Source organism: Nuphar pumila, chromosome 15 (genome assembly GCF_984573655.1).
Source record: "Nuphar pumila chromosome 15, dmNupPumi1.hap1.1, whole genome shotgun sequence".
In the NCBI taxonomy this organism is placed as follows: Eukaryota; Viridiplantae; Streptophyta; class Magnoliopsida; order Nymphaeales; family Nymphaeaceae; genus Nuphar; species Nuphar pumila.
The window spans coordinates 83940768-83959371 of NC_143263.1; the positions used below are offsets into that span (position 1 = coordinate 83940768).

Below are 18604 nucleotides of genomic sequence, written 5' to 3' on the forward strand. Positions count from 1 at the left end.
TTCTCTTGAATCTAACCATACTGATGTGATTGACATAATTGGTTTTATAAGAACATGCTCTTGAATCATCCTATTTTGATGCATAAAAGAGATTCTTTTAAGACTTTAAAATCAATGGCTCATAATCTTCAATAATATTCAAACATTCAAAAATAACATTTTTTATTGAAAATACACAACCCAATGGTTGATTCCTAACAAATTCACCATGCCAAGCACATCCACATGGTTGGATTTACAAAAAAAAGTGTTTGAAATGCTCATATTTCTAGTTTTCATAATCTAGTGACTATATATATATATATATATATATATATATATATATATATATATATATATATATAGAGAGAGAGAGAGAGAGAGAGAGAGAGATTCCCTGTCTCTGTTACATATTCGTCCTCTATCTTGTAATTTGAAGATTGGACAACATTCTGCACTCACAATATAGCGTACCATTTGGTAATGTTTGTTCCATCAAGGGTTTGGGATAATATCGAGTAAGCATAATTTGCAAGTTGTCCAGCTCGTCCTTGGCGAGGTCCATTCGATACCCCACGGGCCGTCAATCCTAACTCGAGCTGGTTTTGTGTAACTTTGCGTAGACCATGCATGTCAGGCTTAACCTGACCCGATTAGTAAATGAGTATGGCTTAGGAGGGACAAACTGTCTTACCATTAAAGCCTAACCTGGCTCGACCCATTTACTAGTCAGTGTTTAAAGAGCTTGACCCGTAAAACTTTGAAACCAATTACCCAATTAATAAAACCACGGCCCAGCCTGAACCTGACAAGTGTTTGGATTGGGTCGGGGGCACATGGCATAGTTTCAGCACACCTCAGTTTGGGTCGGGCCGGGTCACCCCAACCCGATGTTGCATCTCTTGTATCAGCCAAATCTTGGCTTATCATCAAAGTAAGAGAAATGGGTCTACAAATCTCGGGTCAGAAACAGTACAGCATGCACAAGAAAGAAACTAAGAAGATGCGTTGTGGGGCCCAAGCCTGGTCAATTTGCAAAACCGTTTGATATCTCGAACTTTCTTTTGGTCCATTCAAAAGTAGCCATTTTGCATGGAGATTCTTCTTAGAACAGTATTTTAATGACCATGAAAAAGCAAAGCAAACTACGCCTTTTTCACTTTTTCTTTATTATTACTATTAAATTATGGTTTTTCAAATTTTACTTTGTTGCTTTATTTCTTTTCCTATTTCTTCTTTCATTTTCTTTTATCTTTTTTTTTTCTTTTTTTTTGGGGGGGGGGGGGGGGGGTGAATCGAGAAGGTATGACTGGGTCTAAAGGTGGGAGAGATTCCATGTAGATTTATTGGGTCATGGGGAGGTGTGAGGGGCCCACTCCTCGTGGAACATCTTTGGCTTCTAAAGTGAAAACCAACGTATCGGCCCTCCAAGTTACTTTTCTTTTTTTTTATTTCTTTGTTGTTCTCAATGATCCTCATCCGCTGGGGGTCCCACAAACAAGCAGCTCGTTGGTGCTTCGAAATCGTCACCGTCCATTGCGTTCACCGAGCCATCCATCAAGCAAATGATGGGGCCCATACTTTCGGCCAGCGTGATGTCATCATCTTGCTGGTGACAAACGCGTTGAACCGACTATCCATCTCCGAATGAACACCACACTCATCTCCAAAAAAAAAGGCTGCATGCTCACCATGCAGTCACACTGCATATAATGTGAAATCTTTAAGAATAAGAAGAATCTCTTCTTTAAAAAGAAAAACCAAAACAACAAAGAAAAAGGATCTCTCTCATATATATATATATATATATATATATATATATATATATATATATAATATGTGCTAATTGAGTTTTTTTGCCTTTTTAGTATTTTTTTCGCAATTCTGACCCATAAATGTGTTGATCATGACTTACGAGGAATCCACACATGTATCATGTGTTTTCGAAGAAAAAATGATATTTGAAGCCTAAAAATTTTACAAAGATTTTGGATCGTTGATTTTTTGAACCTTATAAAAACCTATCCATGTGTCGGAATCGAACACTTCAAGAGCTGATTCCTATAAAATTAAGTACATAGACCACATCTATATGGTTAGACTTTAAAAATAAAATAAAATAACCTAAAAAAATCATTTTGCACGTATTATTTAGCACCTATCATTTCACACCTACTCATTACTCTCTATATATAGAGATATATATGTATTCATTTTTTTAGCAAATTACAGATGTTCAAATTTTTTCCTCTGTTGACATAATCAAAGTGGGGGCGTTTGTTTTAGTCCAAAACGAGGGAAAGAGTAACATTTTAGTGTAAAATAAGTCTCTTTTTGTGCGTTTGTGCATTCCTTGGAGGCAGCATGCAACGCTTTAAGACCTACTTGTTTCATATGATTTTCACGGGGAAGTGTATTGCTAGCACTCCCTTCCTTCCATTGGTGAAACGAATGCCAATAAGGTACCACTAAAAAGGTCCAAGCCAGCTCAAGCGAGGCCCAAGTGCAATGTTGTCAGTATCAGAATCGGATCTATATCGCTTGGCCAACAATTCAAGATGTTTTAAGACCTATTTGTTTCATATGATTTTCAAGGGGAAGTGTATTGCTAGCACTCCCTTCCCGCCAATGGTGAAATGAATGCCAATAAGGTACCACTAAAAAGGTCCAAGCCAGCTCAAGCGAGGCCCAAGTGCAATGTTGTCAGTATCGGAATCAGATCTGTATCGCTTGGCCAACAATTCAGGTGAATCGGCTGATACTGATTCTCAAGTGAATCATTCTGAATCAGCCAAAAAATAATTAAAAATTTATTATGAGTCAATCAGAACGTGACATGTGTTAAAATCATTAAAATAATATTAAAAAATATTTTTAAACTCTTTTTATTTTTGATACACACTGATACTGACAACACTGACCAAGTGTTTTCCACCTCTTTTATCTCCCCTAAAAATCCCTTTTAATAGGGTTTTCAAGGAAAAACTGAGTTGGCAGGACATTTTTAGATGATCATGCTCTTTCTCAAGAATGGGTGTCCTTATCCATGGATGAAACAAGCAAACCTAAAACTTTTACAACTCCTAGCTTCACACCAACCTTAAAGGCTACTTTGTTCTTTGCTTTGTTTTTTTCAATAGTCCAAGGAAAAAAAACGCATTGTTCGCACATTAGTTGGCGTCTGGTTAGTAAAACTCTTGAGGTCTCTCCCACCCACCGGGGAGTACGCATCAAGGGATGACACTTGTAGGTTTCGAACTTATAACATTCTGTCAACTTGGTAACATTCACAAGTGGCTCCTACTAGATGATCGGAGCCCTTGTGAAGAGGCTTCTCTGCTTCATGTTAAAGGATGGGAACACTCTTTCACCGAAGAGGGTAGAGTTTTCATCCACACACTGCTACTAATAAGGATGAAGGATGAGAAAAGGTTACGTAGGAAGGAAGGTGTAGGGAGAGGAGGTGAAAAAAAGCTAGGGTCGACACCTTTCTACGTGGACTCCTCCTTTATTTCTATGTTGTTTGTTTCATCAATGGTGAGAAAAATGAAATAGAGCCTTTTTGGGGTTCCCTATGAAATGAGGCATGAAAAGAAGCCACTGAAAAGAAGTTTTGGGAGTTATGAAGGAAGCTTTGAGCTCAGTCATGGGTTGAGAACAAGAGTTAAACTCTATGAGATCTAATCTCTCGTTATTCCTTAATGATAGAGCGGTCAGTTGTTAACCGATTGATTGTAGGTTCGAATCCTACTTTGAGAGATTAATGAAGGGGGCTCACTTTGAAAATTGCGCTTCCCCGCCAGCTCATCATTTTCTCAAATGTAAATGTTGGTGTTATGTGGTCATAAGTTCAAAAATATATAAAATTCTAAGGGCATGACAGTTAAGAAGGGCATTTCTTTCCGAGTGACGTGATACCACTCCAGCCCCTCTCATAGTCTATATAAAGACATCAATGAAAAACACATAAACAGAGAATTCTTCATGAAAGTAAAGGTTGTAGTAATACTACCGTCATCACGTACTCTCCTTCATCTACTTGGGTCTGCCCTTATGTTTCTCTTTAGTGGTATTAGAGCACATATGATCTCTGAGCTTGTGCTTGATTAACGTTTAATTTGCAACATGCACAGTGGGGTCTGCACCAAATCCCCATTCTGCATAATTATCAAACGAGGGAGATAGCAAAGAGGTAAGTTAATTAACCTCTTTTAGGCATTCTACCAAGCAGGTAGTGTGCAACATATTAAACATTGTCCACCGCAGTTTACCCTTTAATGCCTCCCTTAAAAGAGAACGCACAATATGGAAGGAGAAGAAAGGGCATCATGGTGGTTGGTGTTGTCGGTCACCACAATTCCATTGCTCAAATATCTCTCATTTTTTGTACCAGCAAGCAAAATTTACTTTATGAATTTCTTCGTGCACATAAGAGGAAGAGTGAGATAAACAAAAAGCATGTATAACAAAAGAGAGGAACAAAGGATGGATGTAAGAGAGAGATTTTTCCTTCAACACAAAGTTTAGGCTTTTCTGGCGAGAATTCGACTAGAGATAGCTAGAATCCTAGACGGAATCTACAACCTATACCCATCATGATAATACCCTACTGAAGTTGTCATCCGTGTGATAAGTGGTTTAAAATCACTGTAGAGCGACCGACTGAGACCTACCATTGCTAACGATATTGGGTAGCCAAGCTAGAGAAGGAAAAAAAGAAAGAAGGTTAGGTTGCCCTATCTCTCTCAAGGAAGAAGAAACTCTTTTGTTCTTTTCCTTTAAAATTCAAAGGGACCCTTTTTTTTCTGATAATTTCATCTCAATGATTAATTTTTTTATTATTTCAAAAAAATGTGATGGCATTGGACCGGGGTGGATGAAGGGTACAAGGTCTCCACTTTAGTCCTGTCTCAAAATTATGCCTTTCAGTTGTGCAAGGGTTTTGATTTTTAACCTCCATCTCCGCCTCCATTTTCATTTCATGTCTTCCATCCCTGGTCCAAACAGTGTGAAGTGAGGCAGAGCCTCTCTCCCGTCCACTGCCATCCTTAAAGAAAGAAGTTGAATCATCAAATGGTCGACCATGCCGCCTAGAAGAATAAGAGGAATGAGAGCTTATTGAAGAAGCAACAACCCAAACAAGGAGATAGTCGTTTTAGTTTTAGAGTTAGAAATTTTATATATATATATATATATATATATATATATATATATATATATATATATATATATATATATATATATATATATATATATATGAGAGTTATATAGAACTTTATTAAATCATTAAAAATATTTTAATTATTTTACTAACAGGAATCGAGCAAAGCAAGGAAAAGTGTAAGTCCATCCCTGCCTCCATCTCTACACAAATTTTGATTTTAACTTTCATCCCTTATATGTCCCTGTTTTATATCCTCCATCACTAGTCCAAATAGGGCAAGACAGGGTGGGGGCCCATTTTTCCCTAGTCCATTATCGTCCCTACTTGTCATTACAAAAAGGGGTTTTCATTTTCTAAAACTTCCAGAAATAAGGCTTATGTTGAATAAGAAGAAAGTTTATTTTGTTTATTAACTTGACAGAATAGGTTTCAGTTTAAATGATTTATAAAAAAATGCAACATGACTTTTCTGAAAATACATAAAATAAGTTGAATTGTTCTGAAAGCCTCAAAAAGAAGAATTCTTATTCACTGACTAACAAGTTTATTATTTATAATTACATGCTTGTACTTGCTATTGTTATGTATCACATATTTAGTCTTGTTTAAACATTGTTTGTTGCATGCTTGAATTTAAAAAATTTATAAAAATGAGTGAGATTAGTAGGCCCACACATGTTTGGAACATTTGCTCTTGTAATTAAATGAAAACCATTTAAGGTGGTTTGGTTTTATTACATCTAGAGTGGGTCTGATCACAACTAGATATCAAAATCCAATTGAACCATATTCAATTAAAATCGATTAGATTCATTTTGATAGATTGAGCATAATAAAGTCTAAAATCAAAGTTAATCAAATCAGTTTGGATCCATTAGACCGAATTATGATAAAAGTATATCAGACTTAAATGGATCATGTTGCAACTAGTTTGGACCCATAATATCTTATGCAAACTCATATAAATCAGATTGGTTTCAGCACATTGATTCAAACTTGAAGGATGTAAATCATTTTAAATGGGGCCTAGTCATTATCATTGAATCAGAATCAGAGCAAGCCTATGTGGATCAATTCTGATGATTCATTCTAGAATGACCTTAATGAATTGGATCATATATACATATGTTGAGAAGGATCAGACCTATGGATCATGAACAAGCCTATTCAGAGTGGGTCGGACATTCGGGTTGTCTCTATTTAGTTAGGGACACTTTAATGGATTGGATTACACATATTTGCAATAGGTTAGAATGAATTATCCCTATTAAATTGGGTCAGATGTTGGATTGGATCTAAGCAAAACTAGTCAAGAGAACCTAGGTTAGATCAGATTCAGTAAGATTGGGTTGGATCCATTTGTCTTATCCTAACCTCTATGGATCGGGTTTGAATAATTGTAACAAATCTGTTGAGATGAATGAATTAGTTCAAAATCATAGAGAGAGTATTTAAATTTGGTTGAGTTATACTAGATCAGAAGGATCCAAGGTATATCAGTTTATACTCTAATTGATTTATTTAGATTCAGTCAAATAGGATTGGATCTAGTTGGAATGATCTGACCCGAATTAATCAATCAAGCATATTGGACTCAATGGGTATGAACAAGAATAAAAGACAAATCAGGTCAAGCATAAAATTCAGTCTTGACTCTGTCAAATCCAATTTTGGTTGAATTGGTCCAAGGTTGGATCATCTCAAATCTAATAAACCTTGTTTGGAACCATATAAATCAAATTGGATCCGTTTGAACTTTTGGGCATGATTCGATCTAGTTAAGGTAGATGGTCAAGTTGGACCAAATTAAATACAATTATTGAAGATTAGATCTTCTTGGCTTAAACTTTCAAATCAATGATAATTAATCTTGACTATATTGAATGATTCAAGATAATTAATCTTGATTGAATGAGTTAAATCTCATGTGTTTTTTCATGTGAATTAGAAACTGAAAATATGGTTCAAACTCATGTAATATATTAGGATCTAATCACGACACTTACCCACATAGGTAAGTTTAAAGTTGAATTTGAATAATCATAATGGAATTAAGGAATATTTTTACTTACCTATGTGCTTTGGATAGTCACTCTTTGAACCCTCTCATTATGTGGGTCTTCTCTTGGTCCAAATTTTATGTTGGATTTTGAAAGTGTTATGTTGAATATGAATTTAAGTTCCGAAGAGATTTGGAGAAGTTAAAACTTGATAAGTTTTGGATCTAACTATTTATGTTGTTGGATCCATTTGATGTTGGATTTTAAGGATATGATTTGGACTATAGTCAAATCCTAATGACTTATGGTTAAATATACCATATAAATGAATTTGATATATAATCAATTCAGAAGATCAAATGAGTACTAGATAAGCAATTATATAACTTTGTAGTTGGAATTATGCCTAACGTAAATCCATAATAGCATAATAAGATTCAAGAATATCTTGATGGATATGATTTGTCGATGGTCCATGTTTTGGATCTAGTTGATTTATATTTGGTCTATAATTATGTGATGGGTCTAAATAGTTGGGTGCTTGATATATTTAATTCCACATATATAATGTATTTAGACTATAGTTAAATCCTATATAAGTCATGGTTTTGCTTGAGCTATCTAGTCTTGCATATAGATTCAATTTTAACTTGATGATAATACTAAATGAATTTTGCATATGGACCCATATGAATTTATTAGAATGTGTATGTTAATAACTTGACTATAGTCAAATTCTACATGACCCATTATTTGTTGGCATAATATATGTTTTGATATGTGATACTTTATTTTTATATTGATAGATTAATATACATGCAAAAAGTGGGAGTTGAGCTTAGTTTTGCTTTGGCATACAAATAGTTATCTAAAAATGAAAATACATAATCATCACAAATCATGCTCCTTATGGTTCATCAAAACATGATTGAATATATTCTTTGAAAGGCTTTGTTCATGGTTTACAACGAACTCATGATAATTTGGATTTGGATATATATATATATATATATATCCAAAATGATTTGGTATCGATTAACCTAATTATAGTGTATTGATGCCATTGAATGATTTGATTCGCTTCTTAGAATCAATAATGTGTTACAGACCAACCTGGATCCATACTTTTTTTGTTTAGATCGATCAAATCCATTTCTTCTTGTTTGGACTTGTGTGTATCTGGGTCAGGTATTTCATTGGGTTTTGGACTTTTTGGTTTGGTTTGGTTTGTTAAGATCGGATCCATCTTGGACCTATCTGTATTTGCTTTCGTATTTGCTTTGCTTTGGATCTATTTATACTGGATCAGATCTACACTAGACTCGATCCACCCGTAGACTATTTAAGGGAGACTTAATCCCATAATGAATTGATCTTGAACATTTTTTAAGAACTTTCCTTTTTGAGATCTTGTTTCTCTTTTCTTCTTCATTTACGCTTTTTGAGGGTACAATCATCGGATTGGGATATCCCTTTGATTTCACTCATTGCCTCCGATCATCAAGAATGTGATTCTCCATTCGATTGTGGCATCCATGGTTTCTCGGTTGTCACGAGCATATCAATGAAGGCCCAAGACCTTCATGTTATTCAAGAAATATGTTAGGGCATTGACCCCAAGATCGATGCTCTAACATTGGTATCAGACTCCATCTTTCCATCACCGACATCAACCTTTCATAGATTGACATTATCATCTTTTTGACGCCATCACGAGACTCCCTCGCTCGTCCAGGCTGACGATCACTAGCCTTTTTCTTATGCAGGTTGACCATCATCGACTTGGAGGATGTTGTCCCCTTTCTCTCGCGTTTCCACTCACGCGAGGGGAGCTCTCGCCAGTGCGACTCACATACATCGCCGCCGACTTTAACAGTGACCATCGAGGGTTACTGGAGTTCTCTCTCACCTCATTTTCCCTGATCTTCATTGTTGAAGCCATTGTCGCACGAGCCGACCATGACTTCTCTCCCTTTCTTTCTCACTCTCTCCTCTTCTCTCTTCTTCCTCTCTCATCTTTACTTCTTGTCTTCTTCTCTCCTCTTCTTTTTTTTCTTCTTCTCTCTTCTTGACTCACGCTACTCCCTCTTTTATGCGACACTACCCACCGCAACACGGACTGCAGATGTCGTCCTCAGCCCATATGCCTACTTTGCCTTTTCATGTCATGTTGCCTATAATAGCAGTGACCCATGACTTGCCAATGTTTGAGTACACTGGGTTTGATCTGACCCTGTTCGCTAACCGAGCCGACGTCATGCATACGACTGACAACACTGTGTGCTCCCTCTCAGTGTTATCATTACTCAGATCGAACATGATAAGATGTTTCCAAATTTGGATTTTCTTAGATTATCTTGGATTTTCTTGTTATTTCAGACATATCACTATTGTCCACAGGTGATCCGAGGAGTTTGGAGATTGTGGTGGTGGATGTTTTTTCTACAGAGTGTGCTTGGCAAAAGGAATTCACATGAACTCTAGCCAAGTATTTCGCGTGCAGGGGTATCAGTGTAGTAGATCAGACTAGCCAAGTACGACCATTCACCAGTATGGGAAAGTACAGAGATGAACATGATGCAAGCACATGAAGGCAGGCCGCATGGAATAGAGAGACCAGACAAGTCGATAAGATCAACAATCGAGTCGAGGAAGGTTCTCGTAAGGCTCGAATAGAAGAAATGATGGGAGACTTGCACACTCTTCTATGAGTGGATGGTAGAGAGGTGGAAGAAGGGCCTCTGCTATAGTTGTGATGAGGTGTGGCAGTTGGGGGCACAAGTGCAAGCTACTTTACTTGTACGCGTGTGACTCAAACTATGAGGATGATGAGAAAGAGGGTATAAAGGATCAGGTTGATGGGACTATAGAGATCTCCTATCATGCTCTTGAGGTTCCCTAGACGATGCAAGCACATGAGATCATCACAGAACTCATGATATACAAGGAGGAGCGCATGTCCCATCTCAAGCAGACCCTCAGCTGGTTTGCAGGCCCCATACGCAATTTTGTTGAAATGTGAAAAGGGATCTTGATTGGATTATTTTCTGCGTTGATATGCCAGAGTATTTCTTTGATTCATGCTTCACATGGACCTTCAAAGAAGGATGAGAGTTTCACATCCATTAACACAGAAATATGATTTATCAAAGAGTGCAACAACATCAGGTGTTAATGGATGTGAAACTCTCATCCTTCTTTGAAGGTCCATGTGAAGCATGCACAACCATGGATTATTGGTTAGCCGAGGTCAATCTTGTTGCACTCTTTGATAAATCATATGAGCCATGGAACAAGATTCAATCAATCAATAAAAAACTGCAATGTTCAACCTTTAAAACCTACCATGTGTTCGCAGAAAACTCACCATCAAACTCTTATGATGCGTTGAATGACATCAGGTTTCAGTACTTGATTGAGAGGAATGAATGGAATTTTAAAGACATGAAGATGGAGTTCCAGTACATAGGGTTGAAGATCACTATAGCCGCAATATTCCGAGCACCTCCCCTTGAAATTAAGGCACACCAGATGACCTGAGTCCTCAGGAAGGGAGATGTGTAGTTATATTTGATGGTCATCAACGATACGATAGTAGAGGGCCAGATAGAGATACACTCACAGTTAGAGCAAGTCCTGACTGAGTACAGATCAGTGTTCAGTGAGCCACATGGATTGCCACCTGTGAGGAGCTACAACCACACGATACTTCTAGAGCCGAGAGCCAAGCTAGCTAATGTGAGATCGTACATACGCCCAAGTAAAAAATGGGAGATGTGATCTGGGGTGATTCACCCCAAGTGCAAAAAGTAGACAAGGCAACCTAGGAGGTTGAAGACGAATTGCAGCAATGTTACCATGACTTCTCACCTTGAGGACAAGGCAGTTTTTCATGGGTGGAGAATTGTTACAGACTGACCCTGGATCCGTTCTTTTTCTATTTGGATTGATCATATCCATTTTTTCTTGTTTGGACCCATGTGTATCTGGGTCGGGTATTTCGTTGCGTTTTGGACTTCTTGCTTTGGTTTGGTTTGTTGAGATCGGATTCATCTTGGACCAATCCGTATTTGCTTTCGTATTTATTTTTGTTTGATCTATTTACAGTGGATCAGATCTATACAGGACCTGATCCGCCTCTGAACTATTTAAGGGAGGCTTAACCCCATAATGAATCAATCTTGAACATTTTTGGGAAACTGTCCTCTATGAGATCTTGTTTCTCCTTTCTTCTTCTTTCATGCTTTTCGAAGGTATAATCATCGGTATTGAGGATATCCCTTTTATTGCACCCACTGCCTCCGATTGTCAGGAACGTGTTTCTCCTTTTGATCATGGCATCCACAGTTTCTCGGTCGTCATGAGCACATCAATGAGGGCCCAAGCTATTTATGTTTTTCGAGAAATTTGTTAGTGTACCTATCCCAAGATAGACACTCTAACATAATGTTATATGAGATATGATGAAATGCTTGGCATTTGGCGACACTATTGGCCCTTAAGGACATGACTGTCAACATAACAGTCAAAAGAAACAGGTGAATGTGTGTGTCAGTACACTATTCATCACCAAGCTAATGTATGGTGGTGGCCAAAGCCGTCACCACTAGCATTGACCACGGCCAAAACACTTGCCAATACAAATTTTTTGAAGGGCATGTCATTAAAGTGGCAACGGCTTGAAGTGCCACCATGCCATCTTATGGCGACGGCTCAATCATTGCAAATACTATTCTTGATGCCAACTTTCACAACCACCATAGGGTAGTGATTTGAAATGACTAAGGCCCCTGGCATTTTCAACAATGGAATATGGCACCGATCTATATGTATTCTTAAAAATATCTTCTAAACCTCTGAAAATTTAAAATCACATTGTGTGGACTTGTTGATATTGGCACAAATATGTACATTATTAAGTGCTGCCTGTTGTGGCCAATTTCACAATGTATACTAGACTTGGCAAAGGTTTATAGGAAATTTATGTGAACGTCAGGAGGTCCATACAAATATGATGTGAATGTCCATAGTTTTTTATTTTAATATTTTGAAAATTTGCAAGGGGATATGATTTTTTAGGTGCTACCTATTTCTACTTTCCTGCAATTTTTTTAAACCTATACTAACCTAGACCTGTTTCCATTAAGAACCACTTAACCTGAATCAGATCTAACTATTTGAGCTCAAATTTTGACTATGGCCTTTCAAGACAACCTACATCAAGATCAAATCAAGCCTTGGCCTAAACATAACCTATATAAAACCCAATTGGCCTCTACAAGTTCCAGCACAGCTAGTTGCAGAAAAATTGTTGACTGTGTGAAGTGAGATTATTAGAAGATGGCAACCATGAAGAATGATGAGATCAGTATAATTTTTCACTTAATGAATATGGGGTTGATGTGTATGATGATTGTGATTAATAGGTGTAAACGGAACCCACTCTCAACTGAGGTGAATGCAATAATTGAGAAGATTGAACGATTCTATGTTGAGATCAAGAAGCGGCTAGCTAGAGAAACATAACTGAAGGTTCTTGACAGCCCAAGTCATCTTAAGGAGACCTTAGCGAAAAATACATTGGTCTCTATGTGGCATTTTAGATTTGAGATATGAAGAATTCATGTCCTTGCTCTATGAAGATAGACTTCACTTGAAGGAGGATGAAATCCTTGAATCTCAAATTCAAGTATGAGATCTTAAAGCCTCATATTCTAGGATCTGATATCCAATCCTCAAATCTCATGTTCACGTGCGAGAACCAAGGCAATTTTGAGACCTAGGAGTCTCATATATTTAGGATCTGAGATCCATTAGATCACAGATCCTATGTTTGAATAGGAAGAGAGAGGGAGAGAGGAAGAGCAAAACAAAAAGAGATAAAAACCATGGATTAATACAATAATTAAATTGAAAATATATTTGATGATACATACAACAATAACAACAAAAATGCTCTTGAGCCAACCAATGGCTAACAAGAGATGTATTACATTCTCAAATCAAAGTCTTAAGCCACTCACCATATAAGGAACCAAGTCGATCAGAATGTGATGCTTTGAGTTGCATGAAGAGCTACCCGTGTTTTGCAAATAGCAAGCGAGTTTGCAAGTGGAGGAAGACTTGTCTGATTTCTTACATCGCCTGCCTGGTGAGACTAGGATAATAATTTGTCATCTATGTCACATGGATATGACTGTAGATATGGGGATACAGCTATTTTTATGAAGTTTTCAATATGACTAGTATATAAGGGGATGCGCTACAAGGGCCAAAATGGAGTATCCATGTGACATAGCTTGTCATCGAACCAATAAACAAAAATGATCTGCAGGATAATCTGCACAGTTATCTACATCTGAGCTTCCTTATCATAACAGGCTGGAGCATCAATGTAGGGGAATGTAACAAAGGCTATAGACAAGGGCATGATGGATAGAGTAGAGTTGGCATCAACAAATTCAGGACTCAGAGGAGGGATGTCTCCACTCTGAGTGAGCTCCAGTGGCTTCCCATTCAGCATCATGGTTTGGCTTCTGAGGTTTCCATGCTTTGGTGTTAGATGGTACTCACCTCTCCTTAATGTAGGTTTGGGAGCCATCTTTCCCATCCATGCCACAGCTTTCTTAAGTCCATGCAAGAAAGTCGCCTTCCTGAGGATGCTGGTGTCCGTAGAATGAGTCGTGATGTTCACATCGGTTTCCATCGCGATCCTAAATACCGTGTCATTGCTCAGGTTTATCAGAAGCATCGTTATACCAGTCTGTAAATATGAATAGAATGGTGAGCTAGTTACAGGCTTTGAGCCTTATGAGCAACAAATGAAACATGTTTGCAGATGCTATAAATAACAGAGCATGGAGTAAGAACAGAAACAACAGAAGAAGCAAGATATGATCAAGAAAATTGTGCCTTACTTTGTTTCTTGAGCAATGTGTGTAGGCTTTCAAATAATCTGACCCTGTAACATTGGTGAAAAGAACACTTTTTCCCATCAACCGATGCCATAATAATGCACTGGGAAAAAATGAGTCAACAGAATGAGAAGTTCATCATCATTTATACGAACATAAGATTTCTGAATGAGCAAATAGATCAATGTATACAGGAGTCCTTACCTGTAATAATCAGGATTTGGTACCAATGTTCTTATGTTCAGGAGACTGTAGTTGCTGCCTATCAAAGTCTGTCTGCAGTACACCTTAGTGTCATGCATGGCTGACATACCAAGCTGATCCAAGTACCTATAACATGATATTGTTTATCAAGCTTTAGAAGAAAAATGGAAAGTAGAAGTCATTGCAGAGAGAGAGAGAGAGACCAGAAACTGTTGACAAAGGTATCAGAAAAATTAGGAGCACCACCACGGAAGACACCCCCAGCTTCTCCAACCCAAGCAGATGTCCAGGGACCAAATTTCTGTATAGTGTTTTGAAGACTTCTGAATGTATGAGCAGCATGGCTAAGATAATGTGGGTCCAGTACCCGTTTCATTAGATTGGGATCATCAGCTGAAACAAAAAACAAAACCGAACAATAGATATCAGGCCTCACAAGCTCTAGATTCTCTTTCAAAGTTATGAAATGATAAAGGAGAAAACATTTCCTATCTCACTTGCACCAAGATTATAGATGTGATGTGTCAATACATTGACTACTCCTGGTCCTGAGTCCTGAACAAGTTTATCAAACCACGGTTGATCATAGAAACCTCCCGGTGCCAACAATAATGGTCGCGATGAGGAGTTACTGTATATCTCATTTAGTAGGGACCTGAGCTTGATCAAGTCTTTTGCATATTGTTGAGAAGTTACTCTTGCACCAATGCCCTTTCCACTGAGTTCATTACCTGTCATGCACAGGATAGTAAGCATCTAAAGAATATTTCCTGAACATTGGCAAAATCAGTGGAGCAGGACAAGATCTTTAGTACCAAATTCCCATGAATCAACTTGAATTCCTTTTGCAATTGTGTATTCTATAAAAGAACGAGTGTTGTTAGAATTCCAATCACCAGTCCATAGACCGTTTGCACCTTTTTGCCTCCCATATAGAGCATTTAGACCAAAGCTGATGATAGCCCTGTAATCAACATTTTGCCTTAGTTACTGCATGTTGCACAAGAGAACAAGTTATGACAAGCTGGATCTAAAGAAGTAACAAAATAATGAAGTCAGTCCTTAAGTTGAATATGAACCCAAAAACCAGAAAGTAATGATAAATTGATAATTGTTCATCTAGAATGGACTAATCATTGCTAGTCTTATTATTGGATGAAGAAAGCACATTCTGACTATGAAATATGAACATATTTTTAGTACAAAGTTTAAAAAATGACAGAAATTCATGATAACAACTTGGGATTTAAACCTCATAAAGCGCACCAAATTTATTAGCTACTTTGATATGCTTGTTCTAGAAGCACAGCTTATCCTGGGAAATGACTAACAGCTAATCAAATAAAACAAGATTTAGAAGTGAAGGAAAAAAGAACTGAAAGAAAGAAATGAAATCCCAGCAAGTTATATATATACCCTGTCTGGCTGAAGAACTTGTTAAGCTCATCCCACCTTTCCATGTGCAAACAACCTTTAGAATAACCGAACAGTCCATTTTTATCCTTTTGAAAGGGCAAGCATGGGGACTCAGTTTCTCCCACATAATAAATGACCTGATCTTGCATTGAGCCACCAACTCTTATCCTTAAATGACCAAAAGCTGCAGTAAGAGTTACCAAGAAGTCATAAGAAACATACTTTCTCAGATAGATGCTCATAAAATCATCATCATGGTCCAAATTACCATGACCAACTTTGCCATAAAGTATTTAAACAATCAATATATATTATATGAGTAGTTTTCAGTCACTGCCAAAAAGCTTGCGGCAGAAAATCATTTCCTTCCATGGAAATGAAACAAACGGGCCCCTAGTCTATCTGTCATGACTATGATTGATTTTACCACAAGTGTAGTTGCATTTTTTTCCCAAATATTATGATTTTTTATGAATAAAATCAAGAAAATTAATTTTACACATATGAAGCATATGCAATCTAGAGCTCTGAATTGCTACCATATGATTTTATTTTCAGAAATAACCTCCTCTTCCCCATTTAGTGCCCTGTTACAGAAACAGATTCTAAGTAACCAAGTCAAAAGGCGGTTTAACATTCTATTATAACAATTTGTATTTGAAATCCAGAATAACTGTAAACTCTCACTAAAAAATTGGGATATGAATCGGCATAGTATTATAAGGTCAGTGAGTTACTTATACATAGCATATTAAGGCAGCCTTTGACTCACAAATGAGTAAGGTTATCTAACATCTATCAACAGCCCAGTAATGCTGACATACTGAAGGAAAATGAGAGTCAGCAATCTTCATAGGCTTTCAGGCAATGCTCTTCTACATTCCTTGAGGATTTTGGAGAAGAAGATTTTCTTTTTTAACGTTCTTATATATATATATATATATATATATATATAGAGAGAGAGAGAGAGAGAGAGAGAGAGAGAGAGAGAGAGAGAGAGAGAGAGTTTCATACCTTCGATGGCCTTGGCAAGAAGAAGGTCATTCAAATCCTGATACAAAAGAAATTAAAAAAAAAATTAAGATCGATATATAAAAATATAAAAGTTTGGAACGAACTTAAAATATGGTGTCAAAAGAAGTGATATTTTCAGAATAGGCGATATTTTTAAAATGGCTGCTTTTCCAGATGTTTTGGTTTTTGAAAATATCACGATAAAGAAAATGAAATATCTTCAAAACATGGCCAATTCAATTGCCGTATTTTTCAAAACGATAAAAAATCGGGTTATTTTGAAATACCGCCGGTACTTGTAACATGCTTTTAAGGCAAATTCTCTAACAATAATAATAATAATAATATACAGTAATAACAAATTAACAACAACAACAATAATAATAATAATAAATGACATTAACAACAACAAAAAGAAAGGAACAAAAAAGAGAGAGGATCACGTCAGAGGCCCTGGATGTGGTTCATCTTGAAAATGAATGACACCCATCGAAACAGTGAACAAAGCTCATTGTAAGCCAGTCATTTTAAACCATTCCAATGCCGTCCATCGTAAACACAAACGGCCATCCAAGTGATGGACATCTCATTCGTACAGGTTTTGGATGCCGTTCATATTGAAATCAAAGGCACTCTGATCTGATCCCATTTCAACCAAAAAAAAAAAGATGGGAAAAAACAGAGAAGCAATCACGAACTGCTGCAAACTTACCAAGTTAAGAACAGAAGTCTGGGGATGAGTGCACGGCTGGTCTGAGTTGCACTTCTCTGGAGGACCCCAATCGATCGTCGCGCACACGAAATGATCGTCCGTAGAAGCCACCGTGCTGTTCACTCTCACCTTAACGGTCACATCCGCATTGCTAACCTTGGCTGCCCAACTGACATAAACGTGCAGCAGCAACATCATCAACGACAACCAAACTGTCTGCTTCATTCCCTCTCTGCCTTTTGGCGATCCAATTCAGAAAAATTTCTCTGATTCTATGATGTTTTCTTTCTTTTTCTCTCAGATTTGGCTTATAGGTTTCTCAAAATAAGGCCGTGACAATTGGTAAGAGAGACGCGTGATGGACAGAAACAAGTGAAGAAGTCAAGGCAGCGAGTCTTTCCTAAAAAAGACGCAAGGCTGGCGCCCACACTTGTATGTTTTTAAAATAGAGTGGAGATTTTATTTATGAGCTATTTATAAAAATCAGCAAAGATAATGACAAAAAGTTTAAAACGGCAAAAATATGAGCAGTCAAAAATTCGAGAGATTTTGATATTTTTCATAAATCTTATATTTTTTGGAAAAATCTTGACAATAAAAAATAAATTATAAATTATAAATAAAATACATTTAAAAATAAAAATCTTGGGGAGTTTCACTATAAATATCTGTTAAAAATATAAATCTCGCGATATTTGTTACTGCTTTGAAAATCTTGCAAGAAATTACCGTTTTAAACTTTCAAGCAATTTTTAGCGATATTATCGCAAGATTTTTATAAATATCACAATATTTGTCACGTAAGGCTAAAAGGACTTTTCTTTTAAAATTATTTAAAAAAAAAAGTATGAATCGTAGTTGTCATAGAAACTACCAAAGAGGAAACTCAAATCATCTTGACAACGTATTGTCCTTTGAAATTGAAACTATTGTGTATAAGTAATTGTTTTTTTAAAGACAAGTTGGGGTTAGGCAGACCTCCACCAGTTATTATTCAACGTACCCTAGGGTTTTGAACCTGCAACCTCCCACCACCGACCACGTGGAGCCCAGTTGGTATTGAGTATAAAAATTGTAATTTGACTTATGATTTAACTTGAATTCATAACACAGGTAAACCTTTGGTAGTTTTTTAAAAAATTTAAATATTTATATCGAGAAATTTAGAAATGTGAGACCACTTCTTAAATTATGAGTAAAA

At 36.9% G+C, this 18604-nt stretch overlaps 1 protein-coding gene across 1 annotated transcript; it reads right to left on the minus strand.

Moving 5' to 3' along the window:
* Nucleotides 1–13032: 13032 nt before the first annotated feature.
* Nucleotides 13033–17662, minus strand: LOC149815820 (heparanase-like protein 2). The gene is made up of 9 exons (XM_089989043.1): nucleotides 17404–17662; nucleotides 16692–16728; nucleotides 15678–15861; nucleotides 15077–15225; nucleotides 14759–14992; nucleotides 14465–14654; nucleotides 14262–14387; nucleotides 14061–14160; nucleotides 13033–13906 (listed from the first exon to the last, which is right to left on the minus strand). Exons 1-9 carry the CDS (start codon nucleotides 17626–17628, stop codon nucleotides 13496–13498), a joined length of 1656 nt encoding a protein of 551 aa, XP_089845169.1. The 5' UTR covers nucleotides 17629–17662; the 3' UTR covers nucleotides 13033–13495.
* Nucleotides 17663–18604: the final 942 nt, after the last annotated feature.

Bases quoted from the DNA above. Each gene is read 5' to 3' on its own strand.
- LOC149815820 (XM_089989043.1), bottom strand. From the start codon at position 17,628: ATGAAGCAGACAGTTTGGTTGTCGTTGATGATGTTGCTGCTGCACGTT. The intron at 16,729-17,403 runs GTAAGTTTGCAG...CTTTTGTATCAG, and splicing joins AGACTTCTGTTCTTAACTTG to GATTTGAATGACCTTCTTCT. The intron at 14,655-14,758 runs GTGAGATAGGAA...TTTTTGTTTCAG, and splicing joins CATCTATAATCTTGGTGCAA to CTGATGATCCCAATCTAATG.